The sequence below is a fragment of the Rhynchophorus ferrugineus genome, unplaced genomic scaffold (genome assembly GCF_030347505.1).
Source record: "Rhynchophorus ferrugineus isolate W39M unplaced genomic scaffold, kcgeb_rfMv2 rfM7, whole genome shotgun sequence".
Taxonomy (NCBI): domain Eukaryota; kingdom Metazoa; phylum Arthropoda; class Insecta; order Coleoptera; family Curculionidae; genus Rhynchophorus; species Rhynchophorus ferrugineus.
Genome location: NW_027472586.1, coordinates 27,916,223 through 27,935,341, shown reverse-complemented (window position 1 = coordinate 27,935,341; position 19,119 = coordinate 27,916,223). Strand labels below are relative to the sequence as shown.

The window sequence follows — 19,119 nt, the reverse complement described above, 5'->3', positions numbered from 1 at the left end:
TATAACTAGAGGGTGGACTGTCTTTACTGAAACCCGACTGTCTAAATAACTCATTGAGTCTGATACCACAAGTATTGATGCGCTCACCGACAGTCCATCCAGGGCAGATAGGGCCTTCTAAGTGTATGCGGCACCAACGAAATCTCCCCGTTTAGAACCATCCGTATAAATGGTGAAGTGATTTGGGTAATTCTCCTCAAGTGTATGGGCGAAGAGCTGTTTTACTATGGATGAGCTAATATATTCTTTGTTTAGTGCCTTCATGGATAGGTCTACAGATATATTGGAGTACTGCCAGGGTGGTATTGTCGCAGTCCTGTTGACTGTAACAGGTTTTCTGTCGATTGTAAATCCTACGAAATACTGATGATGGACCTACATGATTTCTTATTGTAGTGTTGTTGCCTAGGTTATTGGATAAGAAGTAGTCGAACTGACTCAGCTCTGGATGAAATCTGAAGGAGCTTGCATAGATCATAAGAAGGAGCTCTCGTCGTGATCCAAGTGATGGAATTTCTGCCTCACATTGAAGGCTCTCAACCGGACTGGTGTGATATGCTCCCAGTATAATTCTCAAGGCATTCTTGGTCAAATCTCCTAACATAGGAAGGAGCTGCAGTGATGTAACATTGATATCCTTAATCTAGTTTACTTCTAATTAATGTTTCGTATATGTTAGTCGGTGAGATTCTATGAGCACCCCAATAGTGATTAGAGAGAGTCTTCATTAATCCAATATCTGTTAAGCATTTTCCCTTTATATAATTTATGTGAGGGATCCAGTTTAGTTTGTGGTCAAATAACAATCCAAGAAATGTATGTTCCGGTTTATTTATTAAACTCTTACCATCCATCGTCAGCTCAGCCATCCGTGGGCAATTTCTTCGCCTGCAAAAATGTACGTTTACAGACTTTTCAACAGAGAATTTTAGTCTGTTTTGATTGGCCCCATTTGGTATTATATTGAGGTAATTCTGTATAAGATGTTGTCTATATTTGTGATCCGAGTGCTTATGATAAATAATCACATCGTCTGTATTAATCAAGCATTAATGTGTTGTGGGATAACCAGATTAATCGAGCTAATAGAGATAATGAACAATAGTGGACTGATGCGGAAACCCTGTAAACCCCACTGGTCCGACGATAAGATGATGTTACCCCATTCATTCTAACCCGATTATATCTGTCGGCTAAGAAGGATGTAATGAATTTATATATATTTCCTCCTATTTTCCATCTCAAAAGTTGTTTCTGAATACTGGAGATTTTTATGGTGTCAAAAGCTTTTTCTAAATCGAGAAAGACGGCGGTCACATGTTGTCCCAAATTGAATGCTTCACATTGATCCTCCTGGAATCCGACCAGATGGTCAAGTGTGGAGTATCCCCCTAGGAAACCCAATTGACGATCATTTAGTAATTTATGATTTTTAATTAGATATATGAGTCTACTGCAGACCATACGCTCTAGTGTTTTGCACAAATGGCTAGTTAGGGCAAGGTCTGTAGCTTTTAACTGAATGTCTCAGTTTACCCGGTTTATGTATAGGTATCAAAAGCGATTGTTTCCATTTTAGAGGCAGTTGTCCTTGACTCCAAATGTCATTGTATATTTTAAGAAGGTGAATTAGTTGGGAATGTGCGAGATTCTTCATCAGAGGGAAATGAATTTCGTCAGGTCCGCAAGTCGTATCCCTGCTCCTGCTAAACCTCCATCAAGCTCCTCCATTGTGAATGGGTCGTCCAATTCATATGCGTCCCCAATCTCCCCAGATCCGGCGCTCTCATCCTCTCCACCGTGTGTGTTTAGTATGGTGTCGTAGTGTGTTGCAAACAAGTCCGATATCTGGTAGGGGTCTGCAAATCGATGATCTCCGTCTATCATCGCTGGGATTTTAGGCGGTAGGATGCCCTTCAGAATTCTTACTTTCCTCCACAACTCATGGGATGGAGTTTGTGGAGTGAGGCTACTAGCAAATTCTCTCCAGGGGTTGATCTTCGATTACCTTATAATTTTCCGGGCGATTGCTTTTATACTTTTGTAATTTTCAAAACATTCAGTCGTCGGGTTTAATTTGAACCGGTTGAGAGCCTTTCTTCTGTCCTTTATAGCTCTGGCGCAGTTCTTGTTCCACCATGGTACTGGTAATCTATTTGTTCCTGTAGTAGTGGCGGGAGTGGACTCCTTGGCCGCTTTTATGATAGAGATTGTAAATTTCTCCACACTAGTGTTAACGTTCTCGGAAATTTTTTCGTTTTTCATTTGCGATCTAAATTTATCCTAGTTTATGCCTCTAATGCTCAGCCTTGTTGTTGTAGATGATGCTTTTATTGAATCTGTAAGTTCTATCAAAGCAGGGAAATGATCGCTATCAGGTAGATCAGCGATGGTGGTCCATCTCGCCAACCTCACCAGAGATGGGGAGCATAATTCCAGATCCAGACCTGATAAAGTGCCTGAAGAGGCCGGTAAAAATGTGGGTGACCCATAATTCATTATGTGTAGATTATTTTTGTAAATTTCCTCCATCAGCCATCGGCTTCTTTGATTGTAAAATGACGATCCCCACTCAAGTGAATGTGCATTGAGGTCTCCTATTATGATTTTGGGGCTCATTTTTGCATACTCATTTACCAAATGAGTTATGATAACATCAAAATTCGTTATATCGACATTCGCTGATGGAGACAGATATGGGTTGCATAATGTTATGTTTCTTCGTGCTAGATGTGTCTGATTGTCATCGCTTCAAGTTCCGTTACTATGTTTAGTTCTTCTACATATATGTAGTTATGGATTATGATTGCAAGACCTCCAGAAGGACGTGCAAAATTGTTTCTGTCTCTTCTAATCATTTTATAGCCACGCACCTGAATGGGATCAGTAGGGGATAAGTTGGTCTCTTGGAGAAAGACTATCGATGGCTTGTATAGGCCCAAGATTAGTCGAAGCTCTTCCTGCTTCCTTTTCAATCCGTTAATGTTCCACTGAATAATGATGGACGTTGTTATTATGTTTCTGTGTCCACATCTCTCCAAGATCTATTTTTTGTGCTTAATTTTGCGTAAACTTTTTTGTGGTATGTGTTTTTCTTGCTTGGTGGTGGGGAGCCGCGCGAGGATCCAGGCATGGGGTTCTGACTGTTTTCGGAGGCAGTCTGTGTTTCTTTACCCTTATCTGGTTGCTTAGAATGGGTGTCCCCTCTCCATTGGGACGAAGATCGAGACGAATGGGAGTGGGGGATGGTAGTAGAATGGCAAAGGGATCGATCCCCCACCCGAGGTAACCCGGGCCGGGGAAGATCTTCGGTGTGATGGAGGAGGGGCTCCTTGATGTGTTGCCAATGTGTTTTCAATTTTTAATTTTGTTTCAGGGGTTTTATCCTTAGTTGTGAGAGTCCTACGAGTGGAGGTGGATAATTTCAATGTAGGTGCTACCTTAAGTTCTTGTTTGTCCATATCACATTGGGTGGCTATGGTAACATATAAGTCTTTTTGACAGCATTAGCAAAGTTCATTTGTGTTTTTCCTTGTTGCTGCTTAGCTAGATTTCTGGGCAAAAAAATATAAGATTTTTTCCTGTACCTTAATTCTTTGTATCAAAAATTCTTCTTTATAAACAGGGCATGTCCTGCAACTTGGAGAGTGCTCCTGTCCACAATTTACACAAAGCGGCGGTGGGGAACATTAATTCTCACAATGCGCATTTTTTCCCACAGGAGGGACAAATAGGTGCGTACGTGCAGTTAATAGACACACAATCTCTGACACTGATAACATCTCATTGGATTCGAAATATACTTCCTAACTCTCAGACTAAGACATCCCGCTTTGATCCTATAGGAGATACGATTTCTTCTGAAGGTCAGGATGAAACTGTTGGTTTCTGTGTTATCTCCATTCTTTCTCGAATCAATCCGCTTAACCGATGTTACTCCCTGCGATGTAAGATCCTGCAAAATTTCTTCATCCGTACACACAGACAAGTCCCTACTTGACATTACGCCTTTACAGAAGTTCAGTGTGGTATGTGGGGTAACAGTTACTTCTATATTATGCAGCCTTTTAAGCTTTAAAACTTTCTCTGATTGCCTAGAATTAGCTACCATTACTAGTATAGTTCCATTTGTTAACTTTTTCAGAGACTTCAATTCGCCCACTGCAGATAATAATTCTTTATGTATAATAAACGGAGATAGACCTTTCAATAGATCACACTCTGGAATTATTACAAAGTATCTATCATAGTCTTCCTGCGTATATCTGTCTAGAAATTCTATTTCTCTTCTGGGTCTTTTTAGACCCAGATTCTGGTTGCTAGTAGTAGTTACCTGCATGCCGGCCTGGTCACCTACCGGAACTGCTGCGCAATCGAGGGTTAACGGTCGAGCGGGGCCTGCGCGACCACCCACGGTCTCGACCGTATTGGGGTTCCGAATCCCTGCACCGTAATTTTATGTTCTATTTTAAGTACTTCCATAATTGATAGAAAAGAACATAGAACATGCAGAGGACGTCACAAAAACACCACACAACTGGGGCCCCGGGGTCGTCACGCCCGTACTATGGCTGCGACATATCAACCTTGGTCAACATCTCGCAACCATAGCCCCCTGGGGGCAGAAATTCCTATAGCCCATAGCTGAGAAATTGAGCAACAGCAATCCATCTTGGTCGCAGTACCCCTTGAAGTGCAAAATTATGTCCCAAGTTCCGCTAAATTTTGGAAAAGAATTTTAAAGTCGGAGTGTGAGACTGCCCCAGGAACCAACAATCCAAACCTTATTTTTTTTGTCAAAGGTTCTACCTACTAACAAACCACTCCTAATGTCCAGTTAGACACCCTCGAAACCTCTACAGCATTACTTTAGATTGTCCGATTATCTACACAAATTCTCTAGCCTCTCCCTATCAATCCTCATATTTAGCTCTTCTGATGCCTCTAAACATCTTCATAAATCCCTTCTTTTCACCATCACTTACCAGTATCAAGTTCGTATCGTTTAACCTATTCCACTTTGATACCCAAACAACACGCGTCTTGGGGTATTCTCCTGTCTTCAATATCAGCACGCATTCGTTTCAGCCTTCCCTATCTTGTGTAAATATCGACCATCAGACCAAACTCGTCATATCCTGTAAATGACTGGTCGTGTAATAGTCCACTTCTACTTTACTATTAATTCACATTTTAATATCATTGATCAAAGAACACTCTAACCCATCTAATGGAGGTATTTCACTACTTCTACCATTTCTCTATTCTCCAATACTTGTCTGGCTCTGTTTTGAACAAATTTCCGACTATATCTTATTCCTTTCCTCCACCTGTAGTTTAATGGGAGGTAATCCTGCCAACACCAACACAGCTTCCCGAGATACCGTTATATTTTCATAAATATTTTCGTAAATACAAAAGCTCAGATCATCGTGACGTCACCGTCAACATTCTCCTCTTCGCTGGACCCTGCCCTCTAACATAAAGGGTGATCCTCGTCACCTATGTTATAATCTGTATTGCCCTCTCCTTAATCTTATTTCTATGCGGCCTCATTCTTAAATCTCGATCAATAAAGACTACCATATATATTACTGCCTCCTGATTTTTTTCTATGTGATCTCCCATCTTCACCTCCATAGTCATCAATAATAACCGCCCCGCATCCTTTTTTCACTTATCATATCCCCGGTCATTCCGAATCTAGTTTCCCGCAGTGTTTTTGTTCCAGTTGTCACCGCCAACATAAGATAGTCAGCATACGCATTCATTCTCTCAACTGATTATAACAGACGTTCCACAATGTCGATGCCAGTACCGAGCCTTGCAACCCTCCCTAGATCAGCTACCTTTTCAGGCTCTTTTGAGCCAATCCGCTCATGGTCGTGTTCCTCTTCATCTAACACTTACACTTTGTTGACAATTACCAGTGGCAATACCACCGTCGTCATAGCACGCCGGGTAAAATATAGTAAGTACTAAACCCCACCGATAGGACAACACGGGAACACCTAGGTGGGGAATTCCAGTAAACCATGTTAGTTCACCGCAACTTCAGTCCACCTTGGTTGCCTTATACTCTGAATTAAGATTTCTTTGCGACGAATTCACGAACTAGGAGTGTTTTTCAAAGTTTGAAAGTTTCATAGTTGGAATAAGAGGTCAACTGAAAGGTCCCCGGCCGACCAGAGTAAAACAAATTTTTTTAGCAAAATAGTTTTTTTTCTGTTCAACATAATTGCCTTCAAGGGTGATAAACTGATTATAGCGACCCTCCAGCTTTTGTCATTTGCTTCAAAATAAGCCTTCGTTTCGGCGATCACCTCTTCATTCAGCATTATTTTGAGACCTGAGAACAGGAAATAGTCGCTGGGGGCAGATCTACAGAACTTGGAGGAAGCAATTCTAAGACCTATTCATGGATTTGGGCCATCCTTTTCAGAGTTGTGACACGGTGCATTGTCTTAGTGAAGCAGCACTTTCTTTATCTTGAAATGCGGCCGTTTTTGAGCGATTTCGTCCTTCAAATGATCCAATAACGTTATATCATAGTCGCTGTTGAGGGTCCTTCCTTTTTTAAGGTAGTCAATGAAAATTATTCCATGCACATCCCAATATACAGATGCCATAACCTTGCCAGCCGACTGTTGCATTTTCCCACGCTTTGGAGCGGGTTCATCGTTTGCAGTCTATTCGGATGACTGTCGATTGGACTTTGGAGTGAAATGATGGAGCCATATTTCATCTATTGTCACATATTGACGCAAAAAACTCGGGTATATTGTGCTTGATCATCTTCAAATATTGCTCCGAATCATCAACTGGTCGTTGTTTTTGATCAAAAGTGAGCTCGTGCGGCAACCACTGTGCACAGAGCTTTCTCATATCCAAATATTCCTGAATGATATGATGTACACGTTCAGTTTATATCTTTAGAGTGTCTGATATTGCATTTAATTTCAACTTAAGGTCATTCAAAATCATTTTGTGTACTTTTTAAATGTTTTCGTCGGTAACCTCTTTTGGGCGTCCACTGCGTTCACCGTCTTCGGTGCTCATTTCACCATGTCTAAACTTAGCATACCAATCGTTGACGGTGCTTTTCCTAGGGCAGTATCCGGAAACTCGGCATCAAGCCAAGTTTTTGCTGCCACTGTATTTTTTCCCCTTCAAAAAGCAATATTTTATAAACACGCGAAGTTCTTTTTATCCATTTTTTTCACAATTACAAAAGTTGCTTCATACAAAATGCTATAATTCAGAAAATAATTATCTGACAGATGCCAAATTGACACACGCATCTTTTGAGGGTTAGGGCTAACTAAAAAATATATGGATTTAATTCTAGTAGCGCCATCTATGTGTCAGGATGGCGAATTTTCGATTGAGTTGTTAGTTTGTGGGTCTCTTAGCATCTTTAATTCCCCCTTTGTGACCTTACAGCTTCAGTTACCATACTTTTGCCAAAACTCCACTTAGGATTCCGGTAACTGCGATTGGTGCTCCAACGTTAACCTTGATAAGTTATTTGATACCGGTTAAATGAATTAATTTAAAAGAGAACAGCGCTATCCTACCAAATCCTTTCCCCCACGAAATATTACCGCCTGTGTCATTTATGACATACAAACAATTTAAAATAAGAAAATTTCCTATATTAATCTCTAAACTATTTTAATTTACCTTCTTCTCGTAAATTAAAATAGTTTATGTTTATGACGACTATTGAGCACAAAACGATAGCGAGGGTTTAAATATATTCTAATGGTAACCAAGGCACTACGTCTAGACGTCACACTCATCACACCATTAAGTGAAACATAAACACACACAGTCTTTGTAATGAGGAGAGCCGCACTAGCGCGATATAATATATGTTCATTGTTTCAGTAAAGATACAATGTAATCTCTATCTCCACTAATTTTGTAATATTATTATTGGCAATGTTTAAATATGAAATCAAATTAAAATATTGTTTTTATTTCAGATTGATTGACTGAACAATGTCTTTGATCTCAAGTAACGTCCGTTTCCATTTTCAAGTCATATGGAACATGGAAATTGATGATAACCCACCATCCGCAAGAAGATCGAATTGTAACGGCACTACAATAGAACAATAATCCAATCGAACAAGACTATTTTGTAAATGTGATGCGAAATACACTAAATGAGTCCGCTTGCGCAGCGGTACTGGAAAATGTCGATTGGCTGGAACCGAACGCCTTGGTACGGCTCACAATTTTATTGCTAATTGACGTCATGGTCATTGTTGGCAATTGTTTGGTGATTGCTGCCGTACTATGCTCATCAAAACTGCAACTAGCTGTTACGAATATCTTCATAGCGTCACTGGCCGTGGCTGACTTGATGGTTGGAGTGGCGGTGTTACCGTTTTCATCTGTTTGGGAAGTGTTCAAGGTAAGCTTTATGTTCTAGTTTCATTCCGTTTTGCGACTGATATAACAATAGTTGCCACTGTTTAAAATAATAGAAACATTATTACATATTGTATTGTTATTATTTTTTATACATTCGGTAAAGAGATAACATGTTTTGTGGTTTATATTTGAATTGTCAAACAAAGTGCTTGTAACAGAGACAATATAATATATATTTGCGAAATTATATTACGTATAATATAATGAATTTTCAGACACATACATTAAATCGGATTAATAGGCGCTACTAGAATTAAATCCATATGTTTTTTAGTTAGACCTAACCCTCAAAAGATGGGTGTATAAATTTGACAGCTGTCGGATCATTAGTTTGTGAATTATAGCATTTTAAGTGAAGCAACTTTTGTTGTTGTGAAAAAAATGGATAAAAAGGAATTTCGCGTATTAATAAAATATTGGTTTTTGAAGGGAAAAAATACAGTTGACGCAAAAACTTGCAAAAAATTTCTCCACGCTTTGGAGCGGTTTCATCGTGTGCAGTGCACTCGGATGAATGTCGATTGGACTTCGGAGTGAAATGATAGAGCCATGTTTCCTCCATTGCCCCATATCGGCTCAAAATTTCGGGTTAATTACGATTGATCATCTTCAAACACAGCTCTGAATCATCAATTCCTCATTGTTTTTAATTAAAAGTGGGCTCGCGCGGCACCCACTTTGCATAGAGCTTCCTCATACCCAAATATTCGTGAATAATATGATGTACACGTTCAGTTGATATCTTTAGAGTGTCTGCTATTTCATTCAATTTAAATTTACGGTCATTTAAAATCATTTTGTGAATTTTTTTAATATTTCCCTCGGTAACAACCTCTTTTGGGAGTCCACTGCGTTCGCCGTCTTCGCTCATTTCACCACGTCTAGACTCAGCGCATCAATCCTTGATGGTTGATTATCCTGAGATAGTGTCCAGATCGGCATCAAGCCAAGTTTTTGCTTCAACTGTACTTTTCCCTTCAAAAAGCAATTTATCAACACGCGCAATTCCTTTTTATCCATTTTTTTTCACAATAAAAAAAGTTGTTTCACTCAAAATGCTATAATTCACAAACTAATGATCTGACAGCTGTCAAATATATACACACATCTTTTGAGGATTAGGGCTAACTAAAAAACATATGGACTTAATTCTAGTAGCGCCATCTACGTATCAGGCCGGGGACTTTTCAATTGACCTGATACTGTTCTGTATGGCTCCGAGACTTGTGACGATATTGTTAGTCTGACATACGTAAGCTTATGGACTTTTAAATAGGATAATTAAAGCAAATTCAGCGTGTTTATCCCCGAGGCTATATAAGAAATGAAGATACTCTTTTAATCATTTTACAGTCGAGGAAAAACTCAGAGACCGAATTACAATGGTTGGACATTTCTGTCGTATGAAAATTGAACGTTTTAATGGATTGCGAGTAATTATAGCTATATATAACGGCAAAAGAAAATTAACACAGAAAAGCTACTCTTTGGCGCGGATGTTAGATGTAGACAGCCGGCATCAGTGCCCACATTTGTACCGCCTCAATGGCCACAGAACGAGAATAACAAACTTAAGTTCAAACAGAACGATATCTACCGTGATTTCAGCCAGAGAACACCACATCCCAGAGAGCGGGCTCCATAATAGAGTGATACTGATACTGACTGATACTCTTAAAGTAGCCATAAACCACAATCATAGCCATAGCTCAAATTCAGCCAGATCTTTGCGGCATAGTTAATTGAAGTTATTTGTATTTGTGCCACTGTGTGAAGCTATGGAGTAAATTTCAACTATTTTATTACAGACATAATGGCATACATTTTAAATAGAAATTGTTCCACAATAACTCACATACAATTTGTTTTATTTCATTTTAACATCAGCCTGCCGTTATTGGACAGTTAAATATTTAAATAAAGACATGAAAAGCATAAAAGCATTTTCACCTTTTTTTCATAAATGATAACTATAGCATGAAAATAAGACCGATAATATATATTTATAAACTCATATGATAATAATATTCAAGTTTGCCAATTTACTAGATTAGGATTCGAACCAGTTGAGAGGTATTAAAATTAAATATTTTCACTACAGGTATACGCCACCAATCCAAATCAGTTCCCGTGAGAATATATCTCTTAGTACTAAACCAATATACCTTATTAGAGCAGTTTAAATTATGTAGCTGTATCCCAATCTGCCTGATTGCAAATGCTGGAAAATGTAGTATAAATATGCGTTGAAACCGTCGGTCATGGCCTATAGTGAATTAATTAGTTTTCAGATGGCAACCAAGGGGATTAAAACCAGGTATATCCTGCTGTGTTCCTTTGTTATTATTATGAATATAATATGGCCGTGATATGTCCCATCGGATATCCGACACTTCAGTAACTATTATATTTGTAGGGTAAATGATGTGGCTCGGTGAATGGAGGTAAAACGAAATAAAATAGTGGTGTTTACATTATGTGACCGTTATTTATTGGCTATATAAAAAAATGTGAAAGATACAAATAATAAAACGGATGGCAGCGGTGTTACCTGGTGACGAGGCTTGGGCAGTCGATGGTGGCACGTTTAAATCAAACGATGGTTCAGCATTGAATGAATCGAAATGCCCTTCAATAACATCACCCAGATGTTGAATATGGCACCCCGCCCATATTCAATATCTGGGATTATATTTCTGGGGATTTTGTCGACCGTTATTCCACGATGTAAAATTCGACATACCTCAAGGTCGCTACATATTTATGTAATTTCACTTTTTAATATTCGTCCTTTTGCTGCAATTTATACGATATATGTATATGGTTTGGAAAATACTTGAGAGTATAAAATAAAATTTAAACGCTTTTCGTTTTATTATATTTTAGTAAACCGAAATCAAGGTATAAAACACATTGTCATACATACAGTATGTAATAACAAAATTGGTCAACAGTAATATTGCTCATAAAATAGAAAAAAACGTTATACGTGTAGACACGTAGAATTCTGCTATATGAAAAAGATATTTTTGTTTAATACACGCTGTACATGTATTTGAGTTATAACATGTCAAAGTGTTTCGAAAACAAAACTAGTAATTTACTTTAAGAACTGCTTAATTTTACGAAAAGAAGAGGCGACTATTTGAAAGGCGATAAAAAGGGACACTGAGGGTCTATTAGAAAACGGACCAACCCGTCTCACTCGCTCTCCATTCAGGTAGTTCTTTAATAAATGTATATATACTCTATTCAAAGTTATTGTGTACATACGTCATCTAAATTTTTGATGACAGAATATCGCAAGTTCACGTTGGCTTTGACATGCAGCAAAATCAAAATAAAATATTGAAACAAAAATGTTATCAAACATATATAGTTTTTTTTATTATTGTTATACATCTAATGCATATATTGAATAGTACATTGAAGGACTTAAAACTACAGTTAAGAACATAGGTATAATAGTTTGTAGGTTACAGTTCTTTTATCATTATATATGCATTGAACTCTTTTCCACAGCACCCATAAGGTGGAGTTCTAAGCATATTTTTTATACAGCAGTATCCCCATGGAGGCCTAGTACACCGAATTAACAATAATATATCAAAGTAATATATTTTACTTTCATTAGAGAGAATATTAACCTTACGATTATTTCATGTTTCCTTCGATGGTGTGTTTACTTGCCCCAAGTCTTCTTGATATCACTGTATTTTTTATTTCTTCTGCTACTATACATGTACATCAATATTGATAGAAATACAAAACAGTTCCTTCCACATATCCAAATAATCCATGATGCAATATCCTTCTCGACCAGCATGTCTATTCCAATAATTCTTTGCTACTAGCCCTATCAACTCGATTGGATTGAAGATACAGTGATAGGGAGGAAGTCAATTCAAGAAAGAAGTAACATTATGAGACCATATTGTTCAGCCATCTGATCTATTGTATATCTTTTTTCGGGATTATTTGTAAAAAATTAAATTGAAAAAACGCAATGAAACATATCATTTATACCTATAACCTAGTAACAATTTGAAATAGTTCAGTTTTTGGTATAGTCTCTTCAAAACTCAATTCATATTTTGAAAGCCATTCCTTCATTACAGCCTTTGTTGATGCTATTGTTGGGATTTTTTGAACCAGTATGCTATGATATGGTGCATTGTCCATAATAATAACTGCTGGTTCCTTCAGTTTTTTTTAATTGATTTTCACACGATAACAAAAACATGATATGATTCATTTCTCCATGGTAGTCGCCCTTATACTTGGAGGAAGACACTAATTCTGCACCAGGAATAAAACCGTTCTTATTTCCTGCATGAATAACAATATATCCGCAATTAAACGCTAATAAATATTATGACCAACAAAACCTAATCAAATGCTATTGTAACTTTTACCTTCTTCCATTAGATTTTGTTGTCTTAACACTCTTTTGGTGACTGTCTTGCCAAGAGCACCCCAAAGAACCGTTTTGAAATATCCAAATTTATTAAATTTATTAAAGTTACACAAAGTCAAATAATTTATCTTCCTTCATTTTATTGTACGTCTTTAAAAAATTAATTCTTTTTAAAGTATTGTCTGGAAATTCCATAAAACCTCCTCGAGGATTATCTTTAAACCATTTAAATCCTATGCCCCGTAAGAGTGTATGAAGGGATGTCTCACATCTTTCAAAAAGCTGCACGTCCCTAAATCTTTTATATATACTTTCTAGACTAACAATTTTCTATGAAATAATTTTATTAAATTATGTTTATATCGATAAAATTGTTTGTGTACTTACTGTTCTTATACATTTCGTATATCTGATCTCGAATAGAGCCAATATCAATATGTTCAATATTCGTCACCCACTTCGTAAGTAGACGAGTTTTCTTGGTTGAATCTAACATATTGTTCTTCATTTCGTAAACGATGTTACTCACAGTACCCACTACGCGCTAAAAGCCTTTTCAATAAAATTGCAACAACTTATAATATTTAATATCGTCAATATTTACCTAACGGAATTTACGGGCACAAGGGTTCTCCACTATTTTGTTCCTTTAGGAAATATCTTATTAGAGACGCAATCAGTTTTTGACTCTGACTATCTATTGTATTCGACAATTTCAAACAAAGTAATATGATATATTAGGCAACGATTTAAAATTTAACGATAAAATAATAACGATAAAAATAATCCAAGCCCTAAAATAACGTTTGCCGTTTTATAACCTGTAGTAATTATAACTAATACTGTGAATAATTTTGCGTATGTTTTACAACCGGACATCTTTGAGAGGCTAGTTTGGTTCGATGTTCGAACTAATCAGACACCATTATGTCTCTTTTTAACTAGTATAAAATGAGAAGGAAAATATTATCTGATCCTGAAATTAATTATAACATTAAACATATTGATGAAGTATGTACAAAAAACTTTTAATAGATTATATATCTAAATCATTATGGCAAGTGTCACACCTAAATCAAACTAAAGTTAATATGTCCTGTAACATTTGTTATGTATATAAACGGTATAATTTTGTTTTCTATAAGAAAATATTGCATTAATTCTGTTTTTATATTAAAAAAGAAAAAAGGATAGAAACCAATAATATAATTAATAATAAAATCATTATATAATAATTACACGAAATATAACATTTCTTAAAATAGCACGGTGGAGGATTTATTTTAAAGGATCCTTAAAACCAGTCTCCTCCAGCTTGTTCATATTTGCGCCATATAACAGGAATATACTACAAATATTTTACAGCACATTTGTGTGCTAGCTTTCTGAGATCTTCAGACAAGAGGTCAAAATAAATACACGAGGATCTTTTCAAGTACTTGACTAATTGCTTTTCTTCTTCTATTTTAAACACAAATCTGGATGTAGACCCTACTGAAACTGTTATATTAAAACAAAAGTCCCCTGTTATTGTCGTAATTTAACAATTAATATTATATTATTTTTGGAAAAGTAAGTTTCTGTTTTGTAAGTAAGTACTAAAGGGTATGGATGAATTTGTTCTTCAAAAAATCCACGTGAGAAAAATCCTTTCTAAAAATCACTTTCTCAGTGAATGTGTCTACTGGTTCCAAAGTCTTAAGAGTGATGATTATTGTCATAGATAGAAAATATCCAAGAATGGAAGGCGATAAAATTTAAAGTTACTGGGGTTTTTATTGGAACTAGATTCCTGTCAAACTCAGTAGTAGCTTGCGGAAACCGTGATAATGGCTTAACAAGAATCTCAGGGATATGGGCGTGATACAAAAATAAGAAAATTGGATTCTGTATGAACACAAACTAATAGACATCCTAAAATGGCGGGGTAAAGTCGGCCATGCTTCAACTTTAATAATAACAAGTTTATATTATGTCATCAAATATCTACATTTATGCCGTTAATAAGAGCTTCTCTTAAAATTAGTTAAATAAAAAGAGAGAATAATTTATGAGTAGTATATAGGCATGTAGATTTAAATGATTTAAGGCCGTTTGATGTATATTAAATGAACAGCATTTTGTCCAAGTAACTATTTTATTGCTAGTTAAACTATCACCGAGACGACTCGCCACTCGAGCAAATCAATTAGCTTGTTTTTCACCTCCTCCTATGCCGCCAAGGCCCAAATCTGGTTTTTATAATAGTTTACGGTATTTCCAGTCTTTCGCATAAAGGACTAAAGTCATACTATAACGCATTTGAGACATAAATGTCCATACAACTTTCTGGATTTAAAAGTACCGTCGTCTGTTTGCTTCAATTAAAAATGAATATTCCAGAAGGTCATATATTGGCTTGAGCAGGAAACAATTTCGACTTTCTTTCCATGCTATTTTAACAGAAAGTTTTCATAAACATTTAAACCCTAATCAATTATATATTCGCATATGTATGTAGTAATGTGTCATTTTAATTGATAATTTTTTTGATCTATATCTATCCTGTATAAATTCAAAATAAATCGATATTTTATAAAGTAATTTTATACACAGCAGTAACAGCAAATATACAAATGATTATTAATTAATACATCAAATAAGAGGAAATTTCAAAAACTGAAAATGTAACGGAAAATATTAATACGGCCACTACAAATACACTTAAACAATTCATTAATAATAACTGATACATAATCTACAATTCTCTTTGTCGAATTAAATTGTTATTGAAACGAATATTGCAACGCTAGTCCAGTTTTTTAAACGTATTTAATATCAGCATGACTGTTATATGGTACTGAATATTTAGTAATATAATATTCGTAGTTGTTATATTTTTTCTTTATGTATTATTTGTTCGTTTTTGTAGTTTATAAAATATGTTTTTTAAAAGTTCTTTTTACCTCCAAATTGGTATTTAAGGGTATATTTTATAGTATATATTTCAAATTGAAAATAGTTGAATTTTACTGTTTAATTAAACTGCATAAATAGGAACATAAAAATATTTCAAATATTCTGTAGAGATAACAGGTCAATTCAAAAGTCCCAGGCCTGACAAATAGATAGCGTTACTAGAATAAAATACATACGTTTTTTAGTTAGCACTAACCCTCAAAAGATGCGCGTATAAATGTGACAGCTGTTGGATCATTAGTTTATGAATTATAGCATTTTGAGTGAAGCATCTTTTGTAATTGTGAAAAAAATGGATAAAAAGGAATTTCGCGTGTTAAAATATTGCTATTTGAAGGGAAAAAACACAGTTGAAGCAAAAACTTGGCTAAATGACGAATTTCCGGACACTGCTCCAGGACACTCTTCCAACCATGAAGGATTGATATAAACTTAATTTAAACGTAGTGAAATGAGCACCGAATACGGTGAACGCAGTGGACATCCAAAAGAGGTTGTTACCGAAGAAAACCTTTAAAAAATCGACAAAATGGTTTTGAATGACCGTAAATTGAATTTTAATGAAATATAAGACACTTTAAAGATATCAACTGAATGTGTACATCATATCATTCACGAATATTTGTGTATGAGAAAGCTCTGTGTAAAGTGGGTACCGCGCGAGCTCACTTTTGACCAAAAACAATGACGAATTGATGATTTGGAGCAGTGTTTGAAGATCAGCAAGCATAATAAACCCGAGTTTTTGCATCGGTATGTAACAATGGATGAAATATGGCTCCATCGTTTCACTCCGAAGTCCAATCGATAATTATGCGAGTGGACAGCACACGATGAACCCGCTCCAAAGCGTGGGAAAACACAACTGTCGGCGGGCAGGGTTATGGCGTCTGTATTTTAGGTTGCGCATGCAAAAATTTTGACTAACTACCTTGAAAAAAGAAGGACCATCAACAGCGACTATTATATAGCGTTCTTGGACCGTTTGAAGGACGAAATCGCTGAAAAACGGCCGCATTTGTAGAAAAAGATAGTGCTGTTTTACCAAGACAGTGCACCGTGTAACAAGTAAGTGAAAACGATGGCAAAAGTCCATGAGCTAGTTTTCGAATTGCTTCCTCATCTAATGTATTCTCCAGATCTGGCCTCCAGCGACTATTTCCTGTTCTCAGCTATAAAGCAAAAAAAAATACCAAAAGACAAATCGTACTACAAAAATGGTATCAAAGAGTTGGAGGGTCGCTATAATCAGTTAATCGCCCTTAAAGGGAATTATGTTGAATAAAAAAAATATTTCTGCCAAAGAAATGTGTTTTACTATGGTAGGCCGGGGACTTTTAAATTGACTTGTTATTGACTGATTATTACCAGAGACCTGCTCGCTCGAATCTTTTTGTCGAAATTTGCCCTAATCCCGCCATGTAGCAAAATATAGTATTATTAAATTTTCTCATTCAATAACCTAGTCATTGAGGTATTCTTTAAAATAGTTATAAGAAAATGAATTATGGGATGTTAAGTCACATGATCTTGGAAACTAGCTCCTCTCACTATCACTCAGATGAGAGTTTGTAGGAGCAGGAAATATATCATGGCTTAATTAGATTAGTTTATCACTGGTTGCCGTGTTACCATATCAAGCAGCATTAAGAGTTACTACTATGTTTAAAGAAGCAAAATAGGATAGTATGTTCTTAAATAATTACTGTGTTCTAATGAAACGTAACATAGTAAGACAATATTTTATAATTTTTAAAATTTAAAAATAAACAAAATCAATGACAACTATCAATACTTCATGATAAATATCGAAATAAAACAAATAAATAAATAAAATTGCGAAGATATAAAATCACCATAAAATGAAGCTTTGTACAAGATAAAATTAGATTTCAAAATAAAAGGAGAATTTTCTTAAGAAATTCTAATAATTTGGGCGGATTCCGAGACAAGAAAACATCTCTCAATTAATGAGATAAGCTGTCTTCTTCACATAGTTAATAGGTTTCCATTAAATCTAATTACGTAGTAAATAGTAGGCAGAGGGAATCTATTTTTATTTTTTCATTGGGATCAAAAACTGGAGGAGGGTTTACCGCTCTCTAAATACTGAAATAATTTAAAGGTTTTGATTTTTATTGCTTTATTACTGTATCCCGTTAGTTTCTTGTACGAGTTGCATAAAATAGCGAGGCCTCTTGTCTGGCTCACGCACCCTTTTGATAGGGATACCAAATTAGAACATACCAGTATACCATCATCGAGGATTTACCGTTATACGGGCGTGTGCCGAAATGAAAATGACTATTGTTCCTCGCCGGGTTTTGTGTTGCGCTTCCGCTTTTTCTTTCGATAAGATCCCGACAGGTAACGAAGGCGAATCTGGAAGATAGCCAAGGCAAATTTTCGACGTGCACCGCCATGTGCCTTGGGGGCGTACTGCAAGCCCGCACGCATCTGACAATGGAGTTTTTGTGCCTTCCTTTCGTCTGTTGCCGGCTAAAGCCTCGAGGGAATTTTCAAAACCTATGTCGGTCGTGTATTCTTATTTTAATATGCAACACTTCATAATAAAAATGTAATTCGATCATATCACATTAAAAAAATCGTTAAAGCATTTTGTTAAAATATGTTAGACGGACATTGATTTGTCACAATTAGGACACAAAGGTCTCTCAGTTCCATCTATTGGAAATGATGCACATACACTTGCATTTAGGTAAATATATTAAAACCCAAATGTATGACACCAATTTCTTATGTTTTTGAAATATTCAACTCTCCTATTACATTTTTGGAAGCATCATTATTTTGTATAGTGTTGCAATTTTAGGAACTCTTATTTATCAGTTCTATCACCCTCTGAAAATTGTAGTTAATATATTTTATATAATTTTATTTTGGTTAATATCAACTATAATAATTTAGCTATTATTATTAATGAATATTTCAGATTGTATTTGGTCCTAATTTTGAAAATGCTATAAAATATATATAATAAATTATATTAATATATAAATACTGACAATATTAAATTCTATAATATATATAATTGAGATTTTAGATTAATTTTAGCTTTGATTTAAAAGGAATAATATTAAAAAATTCATTTATAGACACTATAAGTTAATACATTTGAATATATATAAAATTATTAAAATGGCGAAACGTTACACAATAAATATGACTACATACATATATACACATATGCGACAACATTTTTCTAAAATTCTCTAATGCTATTTGTCTGTCGTGGCACAACGGCAGCGGTCAGTTTTCGTTCAATGCATTCAATTCATGTC

The 19,119-nt window shown here is 35.8% G+C and overlaps 1 protein-coding gene across 2 annotated transcripts in view; it reads left to right on the top strand.

Annotated features, from left to right (window-relative positions):
• Oamb (Octopamine receptor in mushroom bodies) overlaps positions 1-19,119 on the top strand; it is a 342,242-nt gene that overhangs the window by 169,916 nt on the left and 153,207 nt on the right. For both annotated transcript variants that reach the window (XM_076409535.1, XM_076409536.1), the window contains one exon: positions 7,989-8,422. In XM_076409535.1, coding sequence (XP_076265650.1) covers positions 8,156-8,422 — 267 coding nt within the window. In that variant the 5' untranslated portion in view covers positions 7,989-8,155. The remainder of the gene's footprint in view (positions 1-7,988; positions 8,423-19,119) is intronic.